The sequence below is a fragment of the Hirundo rustica genome, chromosome 6, assembly GCF_015227805.2.
Source record: "Hirundo rustica isolate bHirRus1 chromosome 6, bHirRus1.pri.v3, whole genome shotgun sequence".
NCBI classification, from domain to species: domain Eukaryota; kingdom Metazoa; phylum Chordata; class Aves; order Passeriformes; family Hirundinidae; genus Hirundo; species Hirundo rustica.
The window spans coordinates 10,628,470-10,647,838 of record NC_053455.1 but is presented as its reverse complement, the minus strand read 5'-3'; the positions used below and the strand labels follow the sequence as shown (position 1 = coordinate 10,647,838).

At 43.8% G+C, this 19,369-nt stretch overlaps 1 protein-coding gene across 1 annotated transcript in view; it reads left to right on the top strand.

Annotated features, from left to right (window-relative positions):
• Positions 1-19,369, top strand: part of RCOR1 (REST corepressor 1) — an 82,436-nt gene that overhangs the window by 46,915 nt on the left and 16,152 nt on the right. The window contains exons 4-6 of the mRNA XM_040067344.2: positions 11,919-11,971; positions 15,930-16,091; positions 18,648-18,766. Coding sequence (XP_039923278.1) covers positions 11,919-11,971; positions 15,930-16,091; positions 18,648-18,766 — 334 coding nt within the window. The remainder of the gene's footprint in view (positions 1-11,918; positions 11,972-15,929; positions 16,092-18,647; positions 18,767-19,369) is intronic.

The following is a 19,369-nucleotide window of genomic DNA, read 5'->3' as shown; positions in this document are numbered from 1 at the left end:
CAATGTGTATTTGAACCATAGCTGTTTTCAGAAGAGCTTCTGTTTGGACATACCCTTTCCCCCTTGGCTTACTTACTTTGTTGTGTGAATTCTGTGAGCGTGTGACTCCATCACTATCATCGTTAGCTCTCATTTTCCATGGGGCGTAGAGTGCCCTAGAAATAAGTAAATGTGAGCAGAAAACTACAAATAGGAGAGTGTAGACTGGGGAAAGTGCTGATCTTAAAATCACTCTTTCAGAAAAGAAAGCCCCTATTTACAGGATGCATTTAAAATGGAAGGGAATATTCCTTCAGAAACATGTGAGAGCCACATCTTCCCCAGAACACAGGCAGCCTTCCTCAGGCAGCACAGTGAGGCAGAGGATATAGTGTCAGATGTGTCAGAAAAGCTGTTTTTAAGTCTCTCCATCATGCCCTAAACAGGGCCATTGAAACAGTTGAAACTGCTGGATTCTTTTGAATCTACTCACTCCTCTATCCTCTATCATGACCTGGTTTGTGATTCCACAAAAGGTTGTGTTGATGCTCAGTAAAAGTGCAGCCACCTTGGCCAGGGTTGGGAGAGTAGGAGCTGCTTAGACTTTGCTGCCAGAGAGAAAAAAGTACTGTTGAACTCTTACCTGAGCTTGTACTTGGGGTTTCTTTGTGGTTGTCTTAAGTGCTGTGGGAGGTTGTGAAGGAAGATGCATATGTGTTGTGCTTCTCCTGTTTGGGATTTTTCTGCTTGTTTGTGTTCGAGGTTTTACTTGCTGAGATGTTGGTTTGGGGTTTTTTTTGTGGTGTTTTGTTTTTTTCTGTTTGTTTGTTTTTGGAGTAGTAGTAGTAAAAGTATGAGTACTGAAAAAAAGAGCTGCTGGGTCTCTTAAGGGGTAGACTCTAGGAGTTTTGATTGTCTTCTAAAGGTACATGCTGACCTTTTGTTACTCAGCAGAAGATAGCAAAAAAATCCAAACTTAGATTTGTGTTGTTTGTATTTGCTCCTTACCTAGAAATATCAGTTTGTTGTCTGTCCCAGTGACAGCAAAAAGGATTAATGTAGAAGCAGAATTTGGTTTATGTTTATCCCTAATCCAAATTCCATATTACGCAGCAAACCTGGCAGCTGTGAAGCTTGGATGTAAATACAGTAGCTGAAGAATGCACCTCTGCGAATTCAGAGTTGAAAGAATTAGTGTTTAATTTAAGATGCTGCTTGAATTTAGCTGTAGAAATAATAGTCATGGCCACTTTTCCCAGCAGCTGCAGTTGCTGCAGAAAATGCTCAAAAGATGAAGGTGAAGGAATGCAATTTTTCGTTTTAACTAAGGCAATTTTGATGCTTATAGTAGCAATATTATGAATAGCAAAAAGAAGATAACCAGCATTCAAAGGCTATGGGTGTATCCCTGAAATGGCTGAGTTGCCTCAAACTTAGATGCAGTTTCCCCTTTTGTTTGTCATCTGCTGTGCTAGTTGCTGTTGCAGCGCTGTGTGGAAATCTCAGAGCAGTTCTTTCATCATTATTGCTTGCAGGTTGATATTTCTGGATCCTGAATGCATATTTAAATTAAGATGAATTTTTAACCCTTTCACAGTAGTGGAGTCAGGAAAGCAATTTAGTTTGAGAGAACTAAGGCGTGTACTTGGATGGATTGTAACAAAGATACACTGGATTGTGTTGTTGTGTTTTGTTTTGTTGTTTGGTTTGGTTTTTGTTTTGTTTTTTTTTTTTTTTTTTCCCCAAAGCCCACAGACAACGAAAAAAAAGCCCGAAGAAGAGAATGTGTTGGAGAGTATCCAGGAAAAGGATGTCTTATCTAAGATAACTCTCTTATCCTGGAAGAATTTTTGCTGCTATGCTATGAGGGGGGAGGTAGTCACCAGTTTCTTCATGTGCCTTGTTCTCTCCTGCCACCTGTTTGTTCCTCCTTTTCACTGCAGTGTGATCCAGGCCTTCTCCAAACGTGTCAGGATGACCCACTTTGGAAATGCTGCCGCTGCTGTGGGATTGAACCGGTGCTGGCACCGGAGGAAGCTTTTCTCCTAAGAGAGCTTTGGAGACAGGATGACGTGGATGTAATGGAGTGATGATAGCTGTGTTAAGAGTTACCCTGGCAGTGAGCCTTGATCTGAAACACGTCTGGGAGCAGCCTTAGCCAGCCTGATGGGCGCTGCACAAGTTGTAGGACCAGTATGACGAGAACTAGGAGGCTGCAGCTGCTTCGGGCTGCTTGGCCCAGCCCTGGGACAGGCTGAGTGTGCTCCAGTCTTGCTGAGAATAGTAGGCTTGGGGCATTTCAGAGGACTAGGTTGGTTTTTTTTCAGGTCTCTTATGGTAGCTGTGAGCAAAAAACAGGAAGTGTCAGGGAACTGAGGGTAACTTTCTATGTTATTTTTTTTTAAACTTTTCCCTTAGAGCGAAGTTAGTCAGCAAGTATGTGTTCACAGGTGTATGATGGAAGCTGTGTACAGGCAGGGAGGAGTTCTTGTGGGAGGTGTCTCCATGAGGGAGTGCTTGAGGAGGTCATAGTTGTAACAGCTTGCTATGATGGGTTCGTATGCTGCCAAGTGTGACCTTTATAGACCTGCTAGTGCAGCAGGCTAAGCAGCTTGGCTTTCTCCAGGACGTGTGCCAGAGCTTCCCTCATCATTATGTGTTTGCTGTGGCATTATTTACTCTAATTAGGAACCACTCCTACTACTTAATTTTCCTGTACTCTTACTTTTGCACTCTACATTAAGTTACTTCCCTGTTCATGTGCTTCTTGTGCATGTTCAAACTCTGGTAGGGTTGTAGTGAATTTTCTAGCACTGCAAGTATAGTGGTTATATATATATATATATATATATAACTTCTCAGTGAGGACTGGTTTTCTAACCCCTGGCCAAAAGCCATGATTACCCACCACTGATATTCCAGGGTCTATTTAGTAACATTGATTAATCATAGGTTTTTCCAGAGTGTCCGAGGGTCAGCCTTGAGGGCTGAGAGCCTGCATGTAATCCAACTTTCAGCATGTGCTATATGAATCTGTAACTTGATTTTTTTCTAAATCAACTTAATTTGACAGCTATTTTAATACCTTAATGTCTGTCAACGTGACACTACTACTTTGGTTTAGAGGCTGCTGTAAGGACGGTGTTATCCGAGATTTGGCTGTGGAACGTTGCTCTCTTTCTGCATGGGCTTCTTGGAGAGGTCAGACACATCTTTGCACCTCTTCTGCTTCTAAGCCTATGGGAAATAGATAAGTGCAAGAATGGATGCACTGAGTGTTAGTGTCTCCCAAAGGCTGACCTGTCTCTACTGGGGTGATCCACCACTGCTGAGGGCAGCAATGGTGTGACTCACACTTGTCTCCTTCCCCTTGCCTGATGCTTCTTTTCTGCCCAAGTGACATCCCTCAAGGAGGTAGCCAGGGGACAAATTGATAATTTCTTTTGCTTTTGTGTCCAATATAAAGGGCGTCAGCATGGTTTCTCCTTTCTTGTCACAGACCTTATTATCAGTAACAATAATAATGAGCTGTAATTTAACCTGACGGCTATTCTGCTCCCGCTTACCCCTTGTGCGTGTGCCCTCGTGCTGCACAAAGACCCTGTGATGTGGGGAAGTGGAGTTTCACATGCTGTTTAGGAAGCATGGCTCTGATACAGGGCTCTCATTAGTCTGCATTCCTACAACAACAGAGAATATAATAGTTCTGGTTTGTAGGAGCTTTCAAAATCTCTGTGAGGCTGGAAAATGGACCTTGTGGAAGGTTTCACCCTCTTTAGAGTGTCTTCAGTCTGTATATTCCTTGGTGGCTTCTGAAGCTTGTTGGCAGCAGGTTACTCAATGAAGCTTTATGGTATTCTCGCTGACTGTTTTGCAGACCAAGAATTTCAATGTATAAAGAATGACATGGATGAAGAGCTGAGAATGTTCCTAGGCAGGGTACTGAAGCCTTGTATTGGATTGCTTGTAACCTGACCCTGTGGTCTCCCATACTGATTCTGTCATTAGTGTGTGTCAAATTGGTGTGTTGTTGTTGTGTTGTTTGTTTGTTTTTTAATATGGCAAATATGGCTTTTGGAAAGCATTCACTGAATCAGGCATTCTCAAGGAGTGAGCATGATAATTTCTATACAAAAATACGTGCAAAGGAAGTTTCTTCTAACCCTAGTTAGAATCCACTGCACTGAACAATGTGATTTTTAAAAATTCTTTTCATAATCTACCTGTTGTCACACCTATATTGATAATGTTGCTACTTGAGTTGCTTGGGTGTGTTGCTGCCTGTAGTTGGTGTATAATCCAAGGCTGTAACCTCCTAGTAGAGTGAACTCAAGCCATGGTCTGACAGCAGAATAAATCTGGCTTTAGGGCTTCTCAGACTGAATTGAGAGCACTGTACTGAATAATGCAAAAAGGTATTCTGCCATAAACTCTCTTTGTTGTTTAGGTGTTTGCTGTGTGCATTTATCCTGTCTGTAACTTCTCTTTCTGTCTTGGAAGGTCGTACATGGGAATGAGTATTTTCTCCCTGCCAGAAGCTAATGTGTGTTGGATTTATGTTCTGACATGGGCTTTAAACCCAATATTAATTGCTCTGATAATTACATTTAATACAGTCCAGTGTCTGCATCTGATTTAGGATCAGGCTTGCAGAGCTAAATGATAACCATGCTCAGATTCCGTATGATCACAGTTTAGGTCCCATGGTTATCCCATGTGGCTCTTCCTGTTCTGTGTTTGGTCCCAAAGACAGTATTTTCTCTTGGTTACTGCCCTGTCAGGTCTCTCTCATCCTTTTCTGTCATACATCTGGCAACATCTGGGTTTGTGGTGCCCAGGGTTCTGTAGATATTTAAACCAGCCATCTCCCACCAGTAAAGTAGTGTTCAGTTTGCTATGGCAAACTGTGCTGTGGCAGAGCAAATTTCTGAATGAAAGTTGAATGTGATGGATGTATAAGAAGCAGTCTTTCTTCCCAGAGGATCCTCCCTGGATGTCCTTACCATGGGCATCCACATGGCCTTTCTGAAGGAGAACAACAACAGCAGAGAGCTTCAGCTGCCTGGCTTTCCTTATGGCAGTCCTCATTAACACAATGCCTTGTTGTGTATGCACAGTGTATGGAGACTTTTCATGGTGTCAGCAGAGGGTGCAACTTCAGGAAGGCACATGTTGGTAAAGGCTTTAGAAGTTATATGTGTACTTAGCAAAAGGCCCTTCCTGGTAAAGAGTTTAATATAGTTTTGGCAAGCCACAAAAATTACGCTAATTTGTCAGTACACCAGTGTCTGTAGTACAGCCTTCTAGCTGGTGTAGCAAAATCTAAAGGCAGATGAGTAGCGTCTTTAACCATCACTGAGGTTTCAACTTTGAACTTGTCCTTAGATGCAGGCCATGCAAAGAGCAGTATTAAAAATAATAAAAAAGGGGGTAGGAAATACGGTGTTTCTTTTTAGTTTATGAGTGTGCCCTGCTTGGGAACTGATTGCCTTTGTGTGACGAAGGAAACTCTTGGTAGGTATTAAGGTTTTTAAAGGGGTGAATCTCCCAGCAGTGGGACATTCCATTTTATTCCTTGATTTATTCTCTCACACGCTGCAGTTTCTGTGCTCCAGGTGTGGTTCTGTGAACAGTTTTTTCCTCACCAGTGCAAGTTTACATAGACCTGTTCCTACCCACCTGCTCATCCCTGCCTCTGTGCTGTGCTGGGGCAAGGAATGAGTCACAGTTTTGGCTTGAGCCAGTCTCATTCCTCACTGAAACTAGGAGGGCTCATCTCTTCTCAGCCTTGTGTAACCTCCCAGCAAAAGGGATTTTTATATGGTACACAACTGTATAAAACGTCTATGAATAGCTTTCTGCTTTGGTCAGTGCCTTCAGTGGCTCCAGAGCTGGTACAGGATGAGGGGACAGCCTGTGTGGGTAGGGCTGGTGCCAGGACGGTCCAGGACTGCCCCTCCTAGGAGGTCAGAGCACCTCCATACTTTCAGTCACTACTCAGTGCTTGTATGCCTTTAACTGCATGCTTGGGTGAGGAAACTGATGTGCTGGGGAAGAGTTTTCAAGTGGAACAGTTTGCCAGTCTGCTTCCCTGGGATTCCAGGCAGGTGCTTTTGCTCACAAGTGGGATGAGGTGTATGGAGGGATAGGGGTGCTTAGTCTGGTCATGCTGCCATAGGAGACTTTTAATGCGGTGGCACCCTATGATCCGTGGGCAAGAGACGGTACTCAAGTAAAATCTGAGCAACAGAGAAGTAAGTGGGCAGGAGGTTGATAGATACTGTGGTGTCCCATGATGCAAGTTACCGTGCCCTGCTGCAGCATATTTTCTCTTGGTCCTATTTAAGTAAGCTTCTCCAGGTAAGGGATACGTTTTCCTTTGCCTTGCAATTGCATCCAGACTTTATCCTTCACCTACTGCAGATGCAGTGGAGTTGAAGCCTAAATGCTCTAGTGGCTTCAGTTTCGTGAAGTGGTTTTTAAGTAGCCTTTGTGTCTGTGTGACTAGCACTCTCTGTTCCTAGAAACAGTGTTAAAGAAGGCTGTGTGCCTGCCCAGGTGGGTCAGCACAGGACACAAAACACGTCTGTGCTCTGTCTCCCACTCTTGTCCTGGCTGTTACATCACATCTTACCAAGAAGAGGAAATAGCTTTTCCAAGGCACAAGAATCTTTTGAATGGAAACACGGAATAATCAAGGTTAGAACGACCTCTAAGATCAGGTGGAGTTTAGGTTCTTTGAAGTGATTTTATTCCGGATCTTTGCCTGCTTGCCCTGCTCCCAGTTGCAGCTAGCTTTAGCGAGACAGTGGAGCGGGCTCATGTGCTTTTGGCAGGCTCCTCTCCCGAGCGGGGACCACGAGGTGGCAGGAGTGTTCCACCGGTGCCGCCGGGGCAGCGGGACGGCAATGCAGCTGCTCGCTTTTATAGGCGAGGCGAAAACTGTGCTCGGCTGTTTGCCTACCTGCATAATTGTGTTTTGGAATTTGGAAAAGTTTCACACGCGTGTGTGTCTACGTGTCCTTACTTTCTTTATATAGTATTAATTAATTTTGGGTCTTGACTTTGTCTTTTTTTTTTTTTTTTTTTTTTTTTCCTTTCCTTTCCTTTCCCTTTTTTTCCTATTCTCAAGGGAGATGGAGGGGAGGGAGAGATGTATAGCAACATCCAGAATTCCTTGCAGGTTCCAGCATTGATCAAACCCCATGAAGCACATTACTGAGGCTGCAAAGGATGTTGCTTTTGTCCTCATTTCACCCTGTTCTGTCAGGGGATTGCATCACGTAATATGCAAAGTGTTCAGAGCTCCTGCAGTACCCTAGTAATAGGGGTGAACTGAGGTTGCAGCAACAGCTCTACCTCTGCATTCCTGTTGCTTCCTATAGGCTTTAGCACATTCGCTCGTGCTGCAAACCTGCCTTGGGGTCACTGAGTCTGCTGAACACAGTGATCCTTGTGGGGTCATTGAGAAGCAATTTGGGTGGGGGGGAGAATTTCTCCAGAAAAACCCACTCAGAGAGATCATATTATGATCAAATGGTGATGAGGGGAGTCATTATTTTCAGGCATTTCTCTTTTCAGAGTTCTCCTGCCCTCCTGAAATACTCGTGTTTTACATCTCAATTCACTGTTCAAGGATGTGGGACTGAAAATCAGCAATGCAGTTGTTTGCTCTTGTTCCTCCTTCCCTGTGTCAGCCAAGAGGGTCTGCTTTCCTTTTCCTCTGGTGAGGAAGTTTTGCAGGGAGTTAGTTAGCAAAAGGCAAGTCTTTATGAGAAAGCTGGCAAAATTCAGAGGGTTGAGGGCACCATTTTGGTCAAACTCCCCTCTCTAGAGGGCAGGGGGTAGAAGCATCTTTCTGTGCTTCCTTTGCCACTCCCTTCCATTTCCTTTATCTCTTTGGCTGTCTTAGTGCTACAGCCAGGATCCTTCAGTCGTCTCTTATTTGGGAGACGTGTTTTAGCATCTGAGCACTCTGTTGCCCCTCTTTGCTGGTGGCAGTGTGTGTGTGAGGCTCTGTTCCCTTTGCATCCCTGCCTCTTGTGCTACTCCTGCCTTCCTGAGCATGACTGGCTGTAGGAAGGGGCTGTTTGGGCTAGTGCTCACTCCATTTTGGGTGTGGAGTGGACAGAGCAATCCTGCTCACCCCAACACAGCTAAAATGCATGTAAGAGAAGAAATGTAGCCAAGTAGGTGAAGAAATAGAGTTTATGGTTCTCTTCGCTGTCCCTCCCCCCGTCTGGTTTCTAGTAGCAACAAGAGCCTTCACAGGAGCACTGCATCTCCTGTGTCACACAGCTGTCTCTGTTCAAGTATCATTGTCTTTTTGGTCTGGTCTGTGTTGAAATATATTTCTGGTGTAGGGAAAGGAGTTGGATGGGAGGTGAGGATACTCTTTATCTACCCTGTTTGGGGAAAAGTTATGCTGGTAGGAGGAGTGCTATGTAGTTTATGCTGCGGGAAATGAGCTGAGATTGCTCTGCTGCTCTTGCTTGTTCTCTTCTGGAAAGCAGCTCAGAGCCGTGCTGGCAGGCTGTCTCTCCTGGTGTAAGCAGAGCTCTGCCCCAGGCTCCTCTGGCTCTGAACTGTGATGTCTAAACAGATTGCTGGGTTACACGCCGAGCGTGACTGAATGCCACTGAAATGCAGTGAGCAGAATTTCACGTGCCCACTGCCCTGTGCTAGAGGTGCGGAGGGAAGGCAGAGATGGAAGAGGACACTTCTTTATCTGGTGTGGCATGTAAAGCATTGAGCTTGTGGCAATTCCAGGCTCTACTGGTATGGGAGACTAAAGGGATCCTGTGACTCAGCTGGTGCCGTGCTCTTCCTTGCTTACTTCATATGGAGGGAGAAGGTGAAGAAAGAGCAATCGGAATTATTGCTCAAGGGACTGTCATTCCTCTCGGATGGTGCAAGCATCAAAGCGAGTGAGCTCACAGTTAGCCAAGGAATAACAAGCAGAAGGGGCTAGATTGGCAGTAAGCAGGCAGGAAACAAGCCAAGAGGAGAGTATGGTAGTGTACTCCTTGTCTGTCCTTCACCCGCAAGGGCTCTTTTAATGTTTAGGAGCAGTATTGCTGTGTACTCATGGTCAGTTTACTGCCTTATTGCCTTTTTCTTATTCTTCTTTTCCTCCACTGTAACAATGAGATATAATACTGAGGCGTTACAGAACCTACCGTGACAGTAAAAGCATCTTTTCCTGAAAGCTTACTTTCATGGTGTATAGTCACTCATAATCTACTGTTTGGTTCAGTGGTGTATTGACTAGTTTGAAGAGAAATCCTACTGATACGTGGAGACCTTGCTAATATTCTTGCTTGGTTAAGACAGAAAACGCTGTAATGATTTTCTGGGGAGCAAGTATGTTTTCATTACTTAACAACATCAGGCATAAGAAAGATAATATGCTGGAGAGGAGAACAACCTCATCTCTTCTCTGTGTATATTAAAGGGTAAGATGCTGAAGTCAAATGAGGAGCTGTAGATCTTTCCACAGTGAAAGCAAGGTAGTTAATGCAGTAGTACTTAGCATTCAGGAGCTTAATTCAGCCTTGGACTTGAGAGAATTCAACCCCTTTCCCTCCTCCTCCCTTCGTGTCCTCCTTAGACAAAATATGTAACACTGCATGTGTAATATCTGTTCTTTGAGGAAGCCGAGAGCATTTAGCTGAACTACAGGGAAATGCTGCGTGTAGAGTTTCCTGGCAGCCTTTGTTCTTGATGTGGTTTTAAAACACTGGAAGCACCTGAAGTTGCTGTTCTGCCCCCATCCTACTGATGTTCCCTGCCCCATTGGGCACAGTGAGGGAAGGGATGGTGTGTATATGAGCAGTTTCCTTTTCTGTCCCTGTTTACCCTGTATGTCTCGTCTGGATCATGTTTTCTGTTTGGGATGTGTTTTTGCAAGTTGTTTTTTTTTTTTTTTTTCCTGTGGCGAAGCTGATTTTCAAGGTTCATCGTAGGCACTGGTAACCCTCAGGATGTTCTATTGGGCAGTGCAGCAAATTCAACCTCGGAAGGTGGTCATTGTCCCAAGCACCTCTTGCCTTTGCAACTATTTTATTGTGTTTCCTTTGTGCAAGAAAAGGTTGTTTGCAAGAAGGGATGGTTTTTGTCCGAGTTCAGCATGGTTCTTAGAAATAATTTGTTGATTTAGAGAGACAGATGTGTTTGTGTTGTAACAGTGCAAGTGAATGGTTGTGGCTAGACCTTTTTCCAGCAGGCTAATAAAACTTGTACTGAATGGATCTGCAACATGGAGCAATGAACAAATTTGCCAGCCTGTTGGGAGTTCCCATTGTGTGCAGGTGGGAGCTTGGAAGGACAAGAACCTCATGGAACGTCCTTGCTAATGTGGAACTGTGCCTGTGTTTGCAGCATGCTCTTCTCCTGCCACAACATATGGCTGTATTAATATTCTCATGGATTTCTGCAGGGCACTTAACAAGGCCCTCTTTTCCAACACCTTTTTGTGAAAATGAACACAAATTTTTTTTACTCTTCCAGATGAAGGCCTGTGATTACTATCACATGTCATATTGGCTAGTGTAAAGATGGAGTGTCTACTTGAAGTACCTAGGTCTAAATTCTTATTAATGACAAGTTGAAAATAAGAGGCTGGTGCTCTCCTGCTGTGTGTTTTCTGATTTATCCTTTCTGTTTTCCCAGTACCTTTTGAGCTTACAGCTTAGTTTAAAAAGGTGAAGGAATAGTTGGGGACTGTCCCAGTTTGAAATAAAAGCTTTAAAGAATGCCATATGGTTCCATGAGTGTTTATAAAGGTAAAAAATATGCAAGAAGCACATTTGAGAGCTGAAGTTAATCATGATGTCCCGACTGTGGAAATACGGCTTCTTCAGCTGCAGAGTGCACAGAACCATTTCCTTGCTGTGCATGCTCTCCATGAGTCTTCTGCTCAGCACTGGAATTTGCTTTCATCCCTCCATGGGTATCTGTAGAAAAAGAAGGGGGAATGATTTTTGAGTTTATTGCTGTGTGACTCATTGTAAAGTCCAGATTTTATAGAAGGATGAAAACTTTGGCTGTGTGTATCAGTTTTAGGTCAGGGTACTAGCATGTTGTTAGGGATTGTACAGACAACCAGTGTTTCTAGCATCTTCCACTCCACTAGGTGAAGCAGGACTCTCACGTTCTAGATAAAGTTTTTGTTTTCAAGGGTGTTATCATCATTACAGTGCGGTTAATAACGATCAGGCACAAGGGCAGACTTGAGAACACCACTGCTACTAACTTTAATCCATTCCTCTCAGATGGGTACTGTTGGATATAATGTGGGCTCAGTCACTGAGTGGAAGACATTTGGGTTTAGTCCCATCAAATATAACTTCTCAGGCCATGTTCACATTGTAAAGATTAAAAGCTCATGGTGCTCATGAGGGTTTGGTCCAAGATAAAAACTGCTGAGCCTTAAGAATTGCAAAATTTACTAAGATATCTGCAGTGGTTGTGCAACACTAGGATTCTGGCAGTATTGGACGGTATGGATTGTGTCTGGGGGATGTTTTTCCTTAAGAAAACTACTTTGGGGCTATTAAAAAAATCACCACCAAGGAACTGATTAAAAACCCACCACAAAATGAGCACACACTCCAAAATGCAGCTGACACTGTCATGTCTACAGTTTTGATGAACAAGTTCTGAAATACTATAGGCGATGTTTCAGAAGTACTGGAACGAGATTGGATATTGTGGACCATTTAGGCTTTTTAAGGAAAATACCTTTTTTGTCTGGTGGCTTGGTTTTTTTTACATTTCCTTCTGTTCCTGAATTGTTGGAAACAGTAGCTGTTCATGAGAGTTCTCTGTGGAGGGCTGAAGTCAGAGCTGCAGATCTGGGTTTTAGACTGGGAAAGGGAAGGGAAGATGAGATGAGATCATTATATGAAATGCACTTACACCTTCTCTTTGTTTTTCAGTGGATGAATATATTGCCATTGCTAAAGAGAAGCATGGATACAATATGGAGCAGGTAACAACCCTTTGAATACTTTATTTTAAAATATTTTTCAGCAAATATTCAAACATGACTTCGAGTGACTGCCTAGAACTGGTTCTTTCTTTCTGTACCTTCTGTGTTTTCTGCTCTACTACTTGTCCCAAAACTGACTGTTCCTAACAGTAGCCTGTGCTCTGTGGATATGGAGCTCGCCCCTAGTTTTACATCAATAGTCAAAAGAAGGAAAACAAAACCATTATACTTTCTAATGGAGCCTGGCCATGAGTATTATACTTCCTCTGTTGACTGCTTCTTGAGCACTTTCAGAACCCCTAAACAACGTTTAAAAGATTGGCTTATCTTTGGACAGCTGCCTGATTGCACTGCAGTTTCCAGCTGACTGCTCTGTCTCTGCTTCATGGATGTCTTGGCAGTTATTAATGAGCTATTGAACCATCATGTGCTTTTCTGAGGCAAACCAATACCCACAGTTATTTACCTTAACACTGTGCTGCAAATCATTTTGCATTTTACAGATGGGCACCTTGGCTGTCGGTGTGGTAAATGGGATGACTTCTCCAGCGGCCACTGACCTTAGCCAGCACCTGTAACCTAGGGATGGAAATCCTGGTCTGAGGAACAGATCTCTCCTCTGTTCCCTGTGGTCTAGGATTGTGTACTAATCTTTCCTGTGTTAACTGATAATGATTTCCAAACTTGCTGGGGAGATGAGTAGATCTGTGCCTGGGAAACTTTTCTGAATTCTGTGGAGTTTCCTCATGCACTAATACTTGCTCGGAAAAGGAAGGCAGGGAATCTCATGACTTACTGTATTGGCAAATCACATACTGTCTCTACAAGTACAAAAACTTGAAAGTTCATGAAATAATTCAGACAGAGGGGGTGAGCATAGAAACACATGGTTGGGAGGGGCAAAAGCTTCTGTGTAAATGATTCTGCTGTCATCCTTGAGTCAGACTTTTAGTAGTTGATACTCATGCTCAAAAAGACTTCTTGCTAAACAAGAACACTGAAGTTAAGATAGCCAGCAAAATTTCTGGCAAAACCAGAAATGATCAGACTTGATAATTGTAATTTCTAACAACAGAAAACAGCAATAAAATGAACGTGAAGACATCAAAAGGCTGTGAACTTAAAATGAAAATGGTAACTCTCTTCAGCTGGTATTGGTATTCACTATGGGATTGGTTATTGTGGATAATATTTTCCAAGAGAGATGGTCTTGGAATAGTAGAAATGGGTTTCATTATTTTAGTGTTGTTTGGAAAGTAAAGACTGATACAGATGACTGATGAAAATGTGATTAAAAAAAAAAAAACAAACCACTGAATTCTTGTGGTTTGAAAAGCTTAAATTTAGCTAACAGAGATTTGCATTAATTTTAATGTTGAAAATACAGACCTCCCACTCATTCCTTGAAGTCCTTTTCTCCATTTTCCTCTCCTCCTCTGTGTGCAGAAGTTGCATGACTTGCGACATCAGAGCGTAAAGTGGCTGAGCAGCTTATAAAAGTGTCCCTGCTCCTAAAATTTTTCTCATTCCTTCTTTAGCACTCTCACATAATACTCTGGAGTTAAACTTGTTTCCCAGGTCCTTTGGGATTTCCTAGAGAGCTGTGCTAGGCATTTTCAGGAAATAACTGGAGAGGATCTAGCTTGTATTGCTCTGGAAGGCATGCATTCATTTTGTATTACAGGGACAAGTGTCAAGGCTTTCAAATCAGGATGATTATTTGTGTCACCAAGGGAAACTCTGTCTTCAGCAGGTATCAGCAGAGTTGCTGTTGGCTGAGTAACTGGACAAGCTGATACAGACTCCCTGGAAGCCAGTAAAAGCTCACTTTTGCAATTGGCCATTGTTGCTGAGCTTTGCTGGCCAAGGCAGCTCTCTCCCACACACACATTCCCCTGACAGCCGGTCACTTTGCTCTTCTGTCCAGGTGGCTTGGCTCACAGTCACCATACAGAGGTTGCCTTTTTTCCACCTGTGCCCACTGCCCAAACCATCCCTTTAAAGGCTGAGATGTGCCAGTCTGCTGAAGGGAGCGGGAGCTGCCGGCGGGTGCTCCTCTGCCCAGCGGTGTTCCTGTCCTCCTGCCCGAGCTGTGCCAGCGCTGCTCCCATCCCTGTCCTTGCAGTCCCTGTGCCCGTGGCTGAGTGCCCTGTTGTTGGCTCTGCTGCTGTTGGGTGATGGCTGGAGGCTCAGGACTGTGCTGGTGGGAGACCCTGCAGCCTGGCCAGCCCCAGGGCAGGCAAAGGGCAGGCTTCCCACAGGCCAGTGAGCTTTGGCAGGGCAGGCGCTTCAGCTGGTGGTGCAGACAGCTGTGCGTGGTTGTGCTGAGCTGTAGTAGTCAAAGACTTCTGAAAGCAGCTCAGTCTGGCTGTGACCTGGACTTTCCTGCCAGCCTTTGTCAAACATGGTGGGACAAAGGAGCATGGGAAGGCTCACTTGTGTATGAGTGCAGAGTTCTTCCAGGGCAGCACAGGTGGAAGAGGAGTACTGATCTCCTGTTAAACAAGCCTGTCAGGAAAATCATTTTCTTTACCTCTTGCTTTATGTAAGCATCTCTCCCCTCAGTCCTCACTAACACCTCAGTGCTATTTAATGCTACCCTTCCATCCCAAAATGTCTCACTCCTTGTTTATCCCTTGCTTCCTCACAAGGATATCAGGTCGATCTCATATTTGAAGCGGAAGGATGTTATCGGGGGAGAGAAAACTCAGTCCTTCATGACTGCAAAATAGTTTCTGTGACCCTCATCCTTGCCAGAATGGCTGTGTGGCTTCTGTGACATCTCGAGTGCCTATGCTGCAGCTGAGATTACTACTTGTTCTGCATGGTGGCAGAAGGGAGGAGAAGGTGTCTGGGTGACACTGAGAGCCCAGTAGGATCTGGGCAAGATCTTGGATAACACTAACATTTACATGCATGCGCTCTGCAGAATCTCAGGGGCGTGAGATCCCATAAAGGAACTGCTTTTTTGCATAGCAAAGCATAATGGGGAAGCCCCAATTTTGGAGGGATTTTGTAACGCTGCGTGGCCAGGATGAAACTATGAGATGAGGGTAACTATGGCTGTGAAACCTGAGCTGAGTTTGCATATGATGAGCGGGTTATCTTACGTTTTACACGGCATGTTAGGGATTGTTTTCACTTCACAGCAATTGTGAAAGGCTGGTTTTTAGCTCTGCAGAGTCAAGTCTTCCCAAAATGACTCGCAGTGGTTGCTGGCATGCCAGAGGTAGTGTTGTGTCATAACACACAGGGGCTGTGGACCCCTGGGAGAGGGGGCTGCGCACGAATGTCTCGGGGACAGCAGAAGGGGACTTTGTCTTTTGAACTGAGAACCAGAGACTGCAACAGCAAAATGATGCCTTTCTCAAGGGAACAAAAGAGCAGCCCCCAGAATGAGGGAGATTTACTCCTCCTTTAGGCCAGGGACTTTTTAGCAGCCAGTCAAGGTGGTGCATGCTCTCAGCTTTTCCTTCTTCCAGTTCTTGTTTCATTCTCTTCCCCTTTTCCCCTTCCCCATTCAGAAAGAACCCCGTAAACAATTATGAAAACCCCCAGTCAACTAAACCACCCTTCTAATTGCCAGGAAATGGAGTCCAGCACTGGAAAGAAGCTACCTTTTTTCCAGTCTTTTTTAGGTAGACTTCCCAAACCTTCGCTCAGCTTATCTGCGCATACCATGATCAGTAAAGCTGCAGTAATTTCTTAAGTTTTTTCTCCCACCTTTCTGTTGCTAATCTTTTATTACATGGTTTTGATAAACATTGGGCTGGTCTTCACAGCCTATCTGGGGAGCAAAGTCCAGGTTTATTGCACTCAGAAAAGCATCTGATGTAGCTGAGAATTAAAATTGTGTCCAATGTGTTGCCTGAGAAAAATGTTGTAGCTCTCCCTTTCCATTTTCCAGTAATGTTTCTTTTGATTACAGTTGTCACCTTGATGTCTGTATTATTTCTAGGCTCTTGGGATGCTGTTTTGGCATAAGCACAACATCGAGAAGTCTTTGGCAGATCTGCCAAACTTTACTCCATTCCCAGACGAGTGGACAGTGGAAGACAAGGTCTTGTTTGAACAGGCCTTCAGTTTCCATGGGAAAACCTTTCACAGGATCCAGCAGATGGTAAGTGGTGTTGCAGGAATGGAAAAGCAGAACAGACTGTCTTCTAAAGTGCTGTTTGTGCTGAATGTGTGTCTAATGCTCTTGAGAGAAAACAGACCGAAGGGGATGTTAGAGGGAAAATTCTACCTTGAATAGAAAGGAAGAATATTATTCCCAGAGTCTCTGTAGAAGTGTTTTCCTGAAGTGCTTTACTGGTTCAGGATAAACTATGAGTATGATTTTTTTTGTTGTTGTTGTTGGAAATTAGAGTTTTCAGTCCCCTGTGTGCTATGGTAGTGTTTGTCTCAGCTGGAGTTCAGGCATGGTCTGTACACATATGCCCACACATACACAGTAAAGATCATCTCTGTGCAAAGTTGATTTCCTTTCTTACAGCATGATTTTTAGGAATCAGTTTTACTGTATGACGAAGTCTGTGCTTAATGTCATTTGGGACTGTCTGCCAGTGCTGTGATGGAGGTTTATACATCCTTGCAAGCTTCAGTCCTTTGCTTTTGGTTGGTAATGATACTGTTTTAAATGTGTGATTGAAAACTTCTAGGATAGGTTTCTGCCTGAAAGGGAAGTGGTAGGGAGTGTGCAGTTTTCTTTTGAAAGAGGGAGAGGATGGGTTGTGAACATTTTTATTAATTGTATCTTGAGAGTGTCTTCAAGTGGTTCATCACCTGTGTGGGAACTAGACTTTGTTCTTTGCTCTCCTTCAGTAAAGCAGCTTCTTGAATGTTCCAGCAGGACCCAGTTCCACTGGCTGTGACCCTTTGAAGTGAGCCTAGGCTGTTGCAGTCTGTTCAGCCTCTTTAAAGCACATGTAACACATGTGCTGCTGATCCCACTGAAATGCGAAAGGTGACTTGCCTTCTGAGGATGAAGGTAGTACCTTTTCAAAAGGGTGGCAGAAAGAGGCTTGTTTTCATCATGTCCTTCTTGGTGTTCCATGTCCTTCACTGATGTCCATTTCCAAATGTTCTTGGAGTCCTAGGGTCTCCCACTCCCTTGGGTCAGGTGATAGAACTCTTGAAGAGTGAAGCTGCTGTATTCCTGTGTTCTTATATAGGAGGGAAAATAGGGCAGGGGAATGTCCTGGGGGAAAAAAAGGAACATAAAGCCTGTCCTGTTGGTTGGTTAACTGCCAAAGCAAGAAATTCTCAATTCAGTTTATGTGCAGAAGCATGGCTCTCTGTCCCTGGGTGAAGTGCATTCCAATACAGAGATGCCAAGCTCATGCACTGTTCCCTAGGTAATGATATTTTTTTATTGTTGCTCCCAGGAAAGTGATTCTGCATGAAAGGAATTAAATGGCACAAAGCTTTGTGTTTAGCAGGGGACAGGAATCAATGGCTTGGGAGCATGTTAGTTAGTTTATAGATGCTGCCCCGTTAGCACCCGTGCAAATTGGAACTGAGGGGAGAAATCTCCAAAGCCAGAGAATGAAAGGCAAGTTACATTATTTACCAGAGCTGGTTCTGATATTTTGGCACTCTTAGCACAGGTTTACAGCCAAGTGGATGTTTGTCATGAACAGCCTTGTCCCTGAGTTTGTTCTGTGGAAGTCTTTTTAATTTCAGAACACCAGCCTGTTGCGTGGCTGCTGGCAGCACAACATTGGCTTAGCACCTGTGCATTGCCAGTGCCAATGGATTTCTGCCTGTGTGCAGCTGTGGGCCAGAGTGGAGTGCTGGTGTGATCTGTTATTAGAATCTGAAGTCAGTCTGCAGTTTGAGAACCAGGCTTGTCTCAGGTGAAGACTTAAACTGCAGTGTTTGAGTGAGAGATCTGGCTCTTGCTCAGAGTTTTGTTTTCCTCGCCACCTGCTCTGCCCTCCAAACTGAATCAGACACTTAAGTAAAAAGCGTTTTATTCATTCAAAAAGACTGGACTTTCACCTTTTAAAAGTCCTGTGTAAGAGCACCTCAAAAGTGGAGAATTAGTCTTAATGTAGTTTTATGCTTCTTGGAGGCAGACTTTTCTTTTCTAGCTACAGAGTAATGGCATTTGTGTTAGAGGACAAAAAAAAATTGTATTTTCCTGTACCATCAGTTCACCATACAGTAATGTTTCACCTTTTGAAAACATCCTTTGTTGAGACCTTTGAATAGACTTTGTCATGTGAATGGTGTGAATAAACCTATTTAACCAAACATCAAAGATATGCTTGGGATGTTTGCAATTCAGCAGTTTCTGTGATTGTTTACATGTGTCTGTGTTGGCTTTTAGGTCTGTTCTAGCTTTAAAACTGTTATCTCAGTTTCGAGGCCTCGTTTCAGATTTGCTCTTGCTGTGTTCCCCTATTCTGGAGGGAACCAGCTACTTGCCTGGTGAGTGGAAGCTTGCTGAGATGCTCTTTAGAGATCTTGATGTCCCAAATAGTAGACACTAACCTGAAACACTCCCACATAGATAATTTTTGGAAGGGTTGCAGAACTGCCTTGCTTGAACCTTTGAGAGAATCCAATATAAAGAGGTCAAATGTTCCTTGGAAAAACAAACCAATTGTATGTGAACTTCCGGGGATACTTTACATACAAACATATAAAATGATACATGTTTAATTTACAGCTTCCTGACAAATCAATAGCCAGCCTGGTGAAATTTTATTACTCCTGGAAGAAGACAAGGACTAAAACTAGTGTGATGGACCGTCATGCTCGTAAACAAAAAAGGGAACGTGAGGAAAGGTAGGTTTGCAAGCAGAAAGGCCGTGTATTGCTGCACACTGATTTCTTAAGTCTATCCCAGAAATTCCTGTTAGCTTCTAAGAAACTAGATGTAGGATTTTCCCCAAAACGTTTCCTGGTACCACACCTTTCCCCACCCCTCTTCCCTGCTCTGTTTTGCTTTGCTTAAAGCCAAAAGACTTTTTTTTGACACTGCAATCCTGATTGCTCTCTAGTGCACTGGTTAGTCCCACCATTCTAGAACTTTTTCTCTGATACCGCTTGAGGGTTGGGAAATTGAAATTAAAGCTGTTTACAATCTGATTTGCACTGTTGTCAGCAGAGTCAGAAAAGCTGATAAGCAGGTCAGTTAAAGGAGTTTAATGAAAGAGCTGAAATCTGCCTTTATTTCCTCCATGTGATGCTCAGCAGAGTGAGAATGTGCACCTGCTACAGGAAACAGGCTCCAGTGCAGGGTGCCTCTCAGCCTGTGCCTGTACACACACAGACCCTTCCTCTCCTGCATCTTAGAAAACTGTGGCCAAGCATAAGGCTGCCAGGACAAGCTCTGTTCTCTGAGTAAGATGAAGTTAAGGCTCTGATTTTGAGTGACTGAGAAGAGGG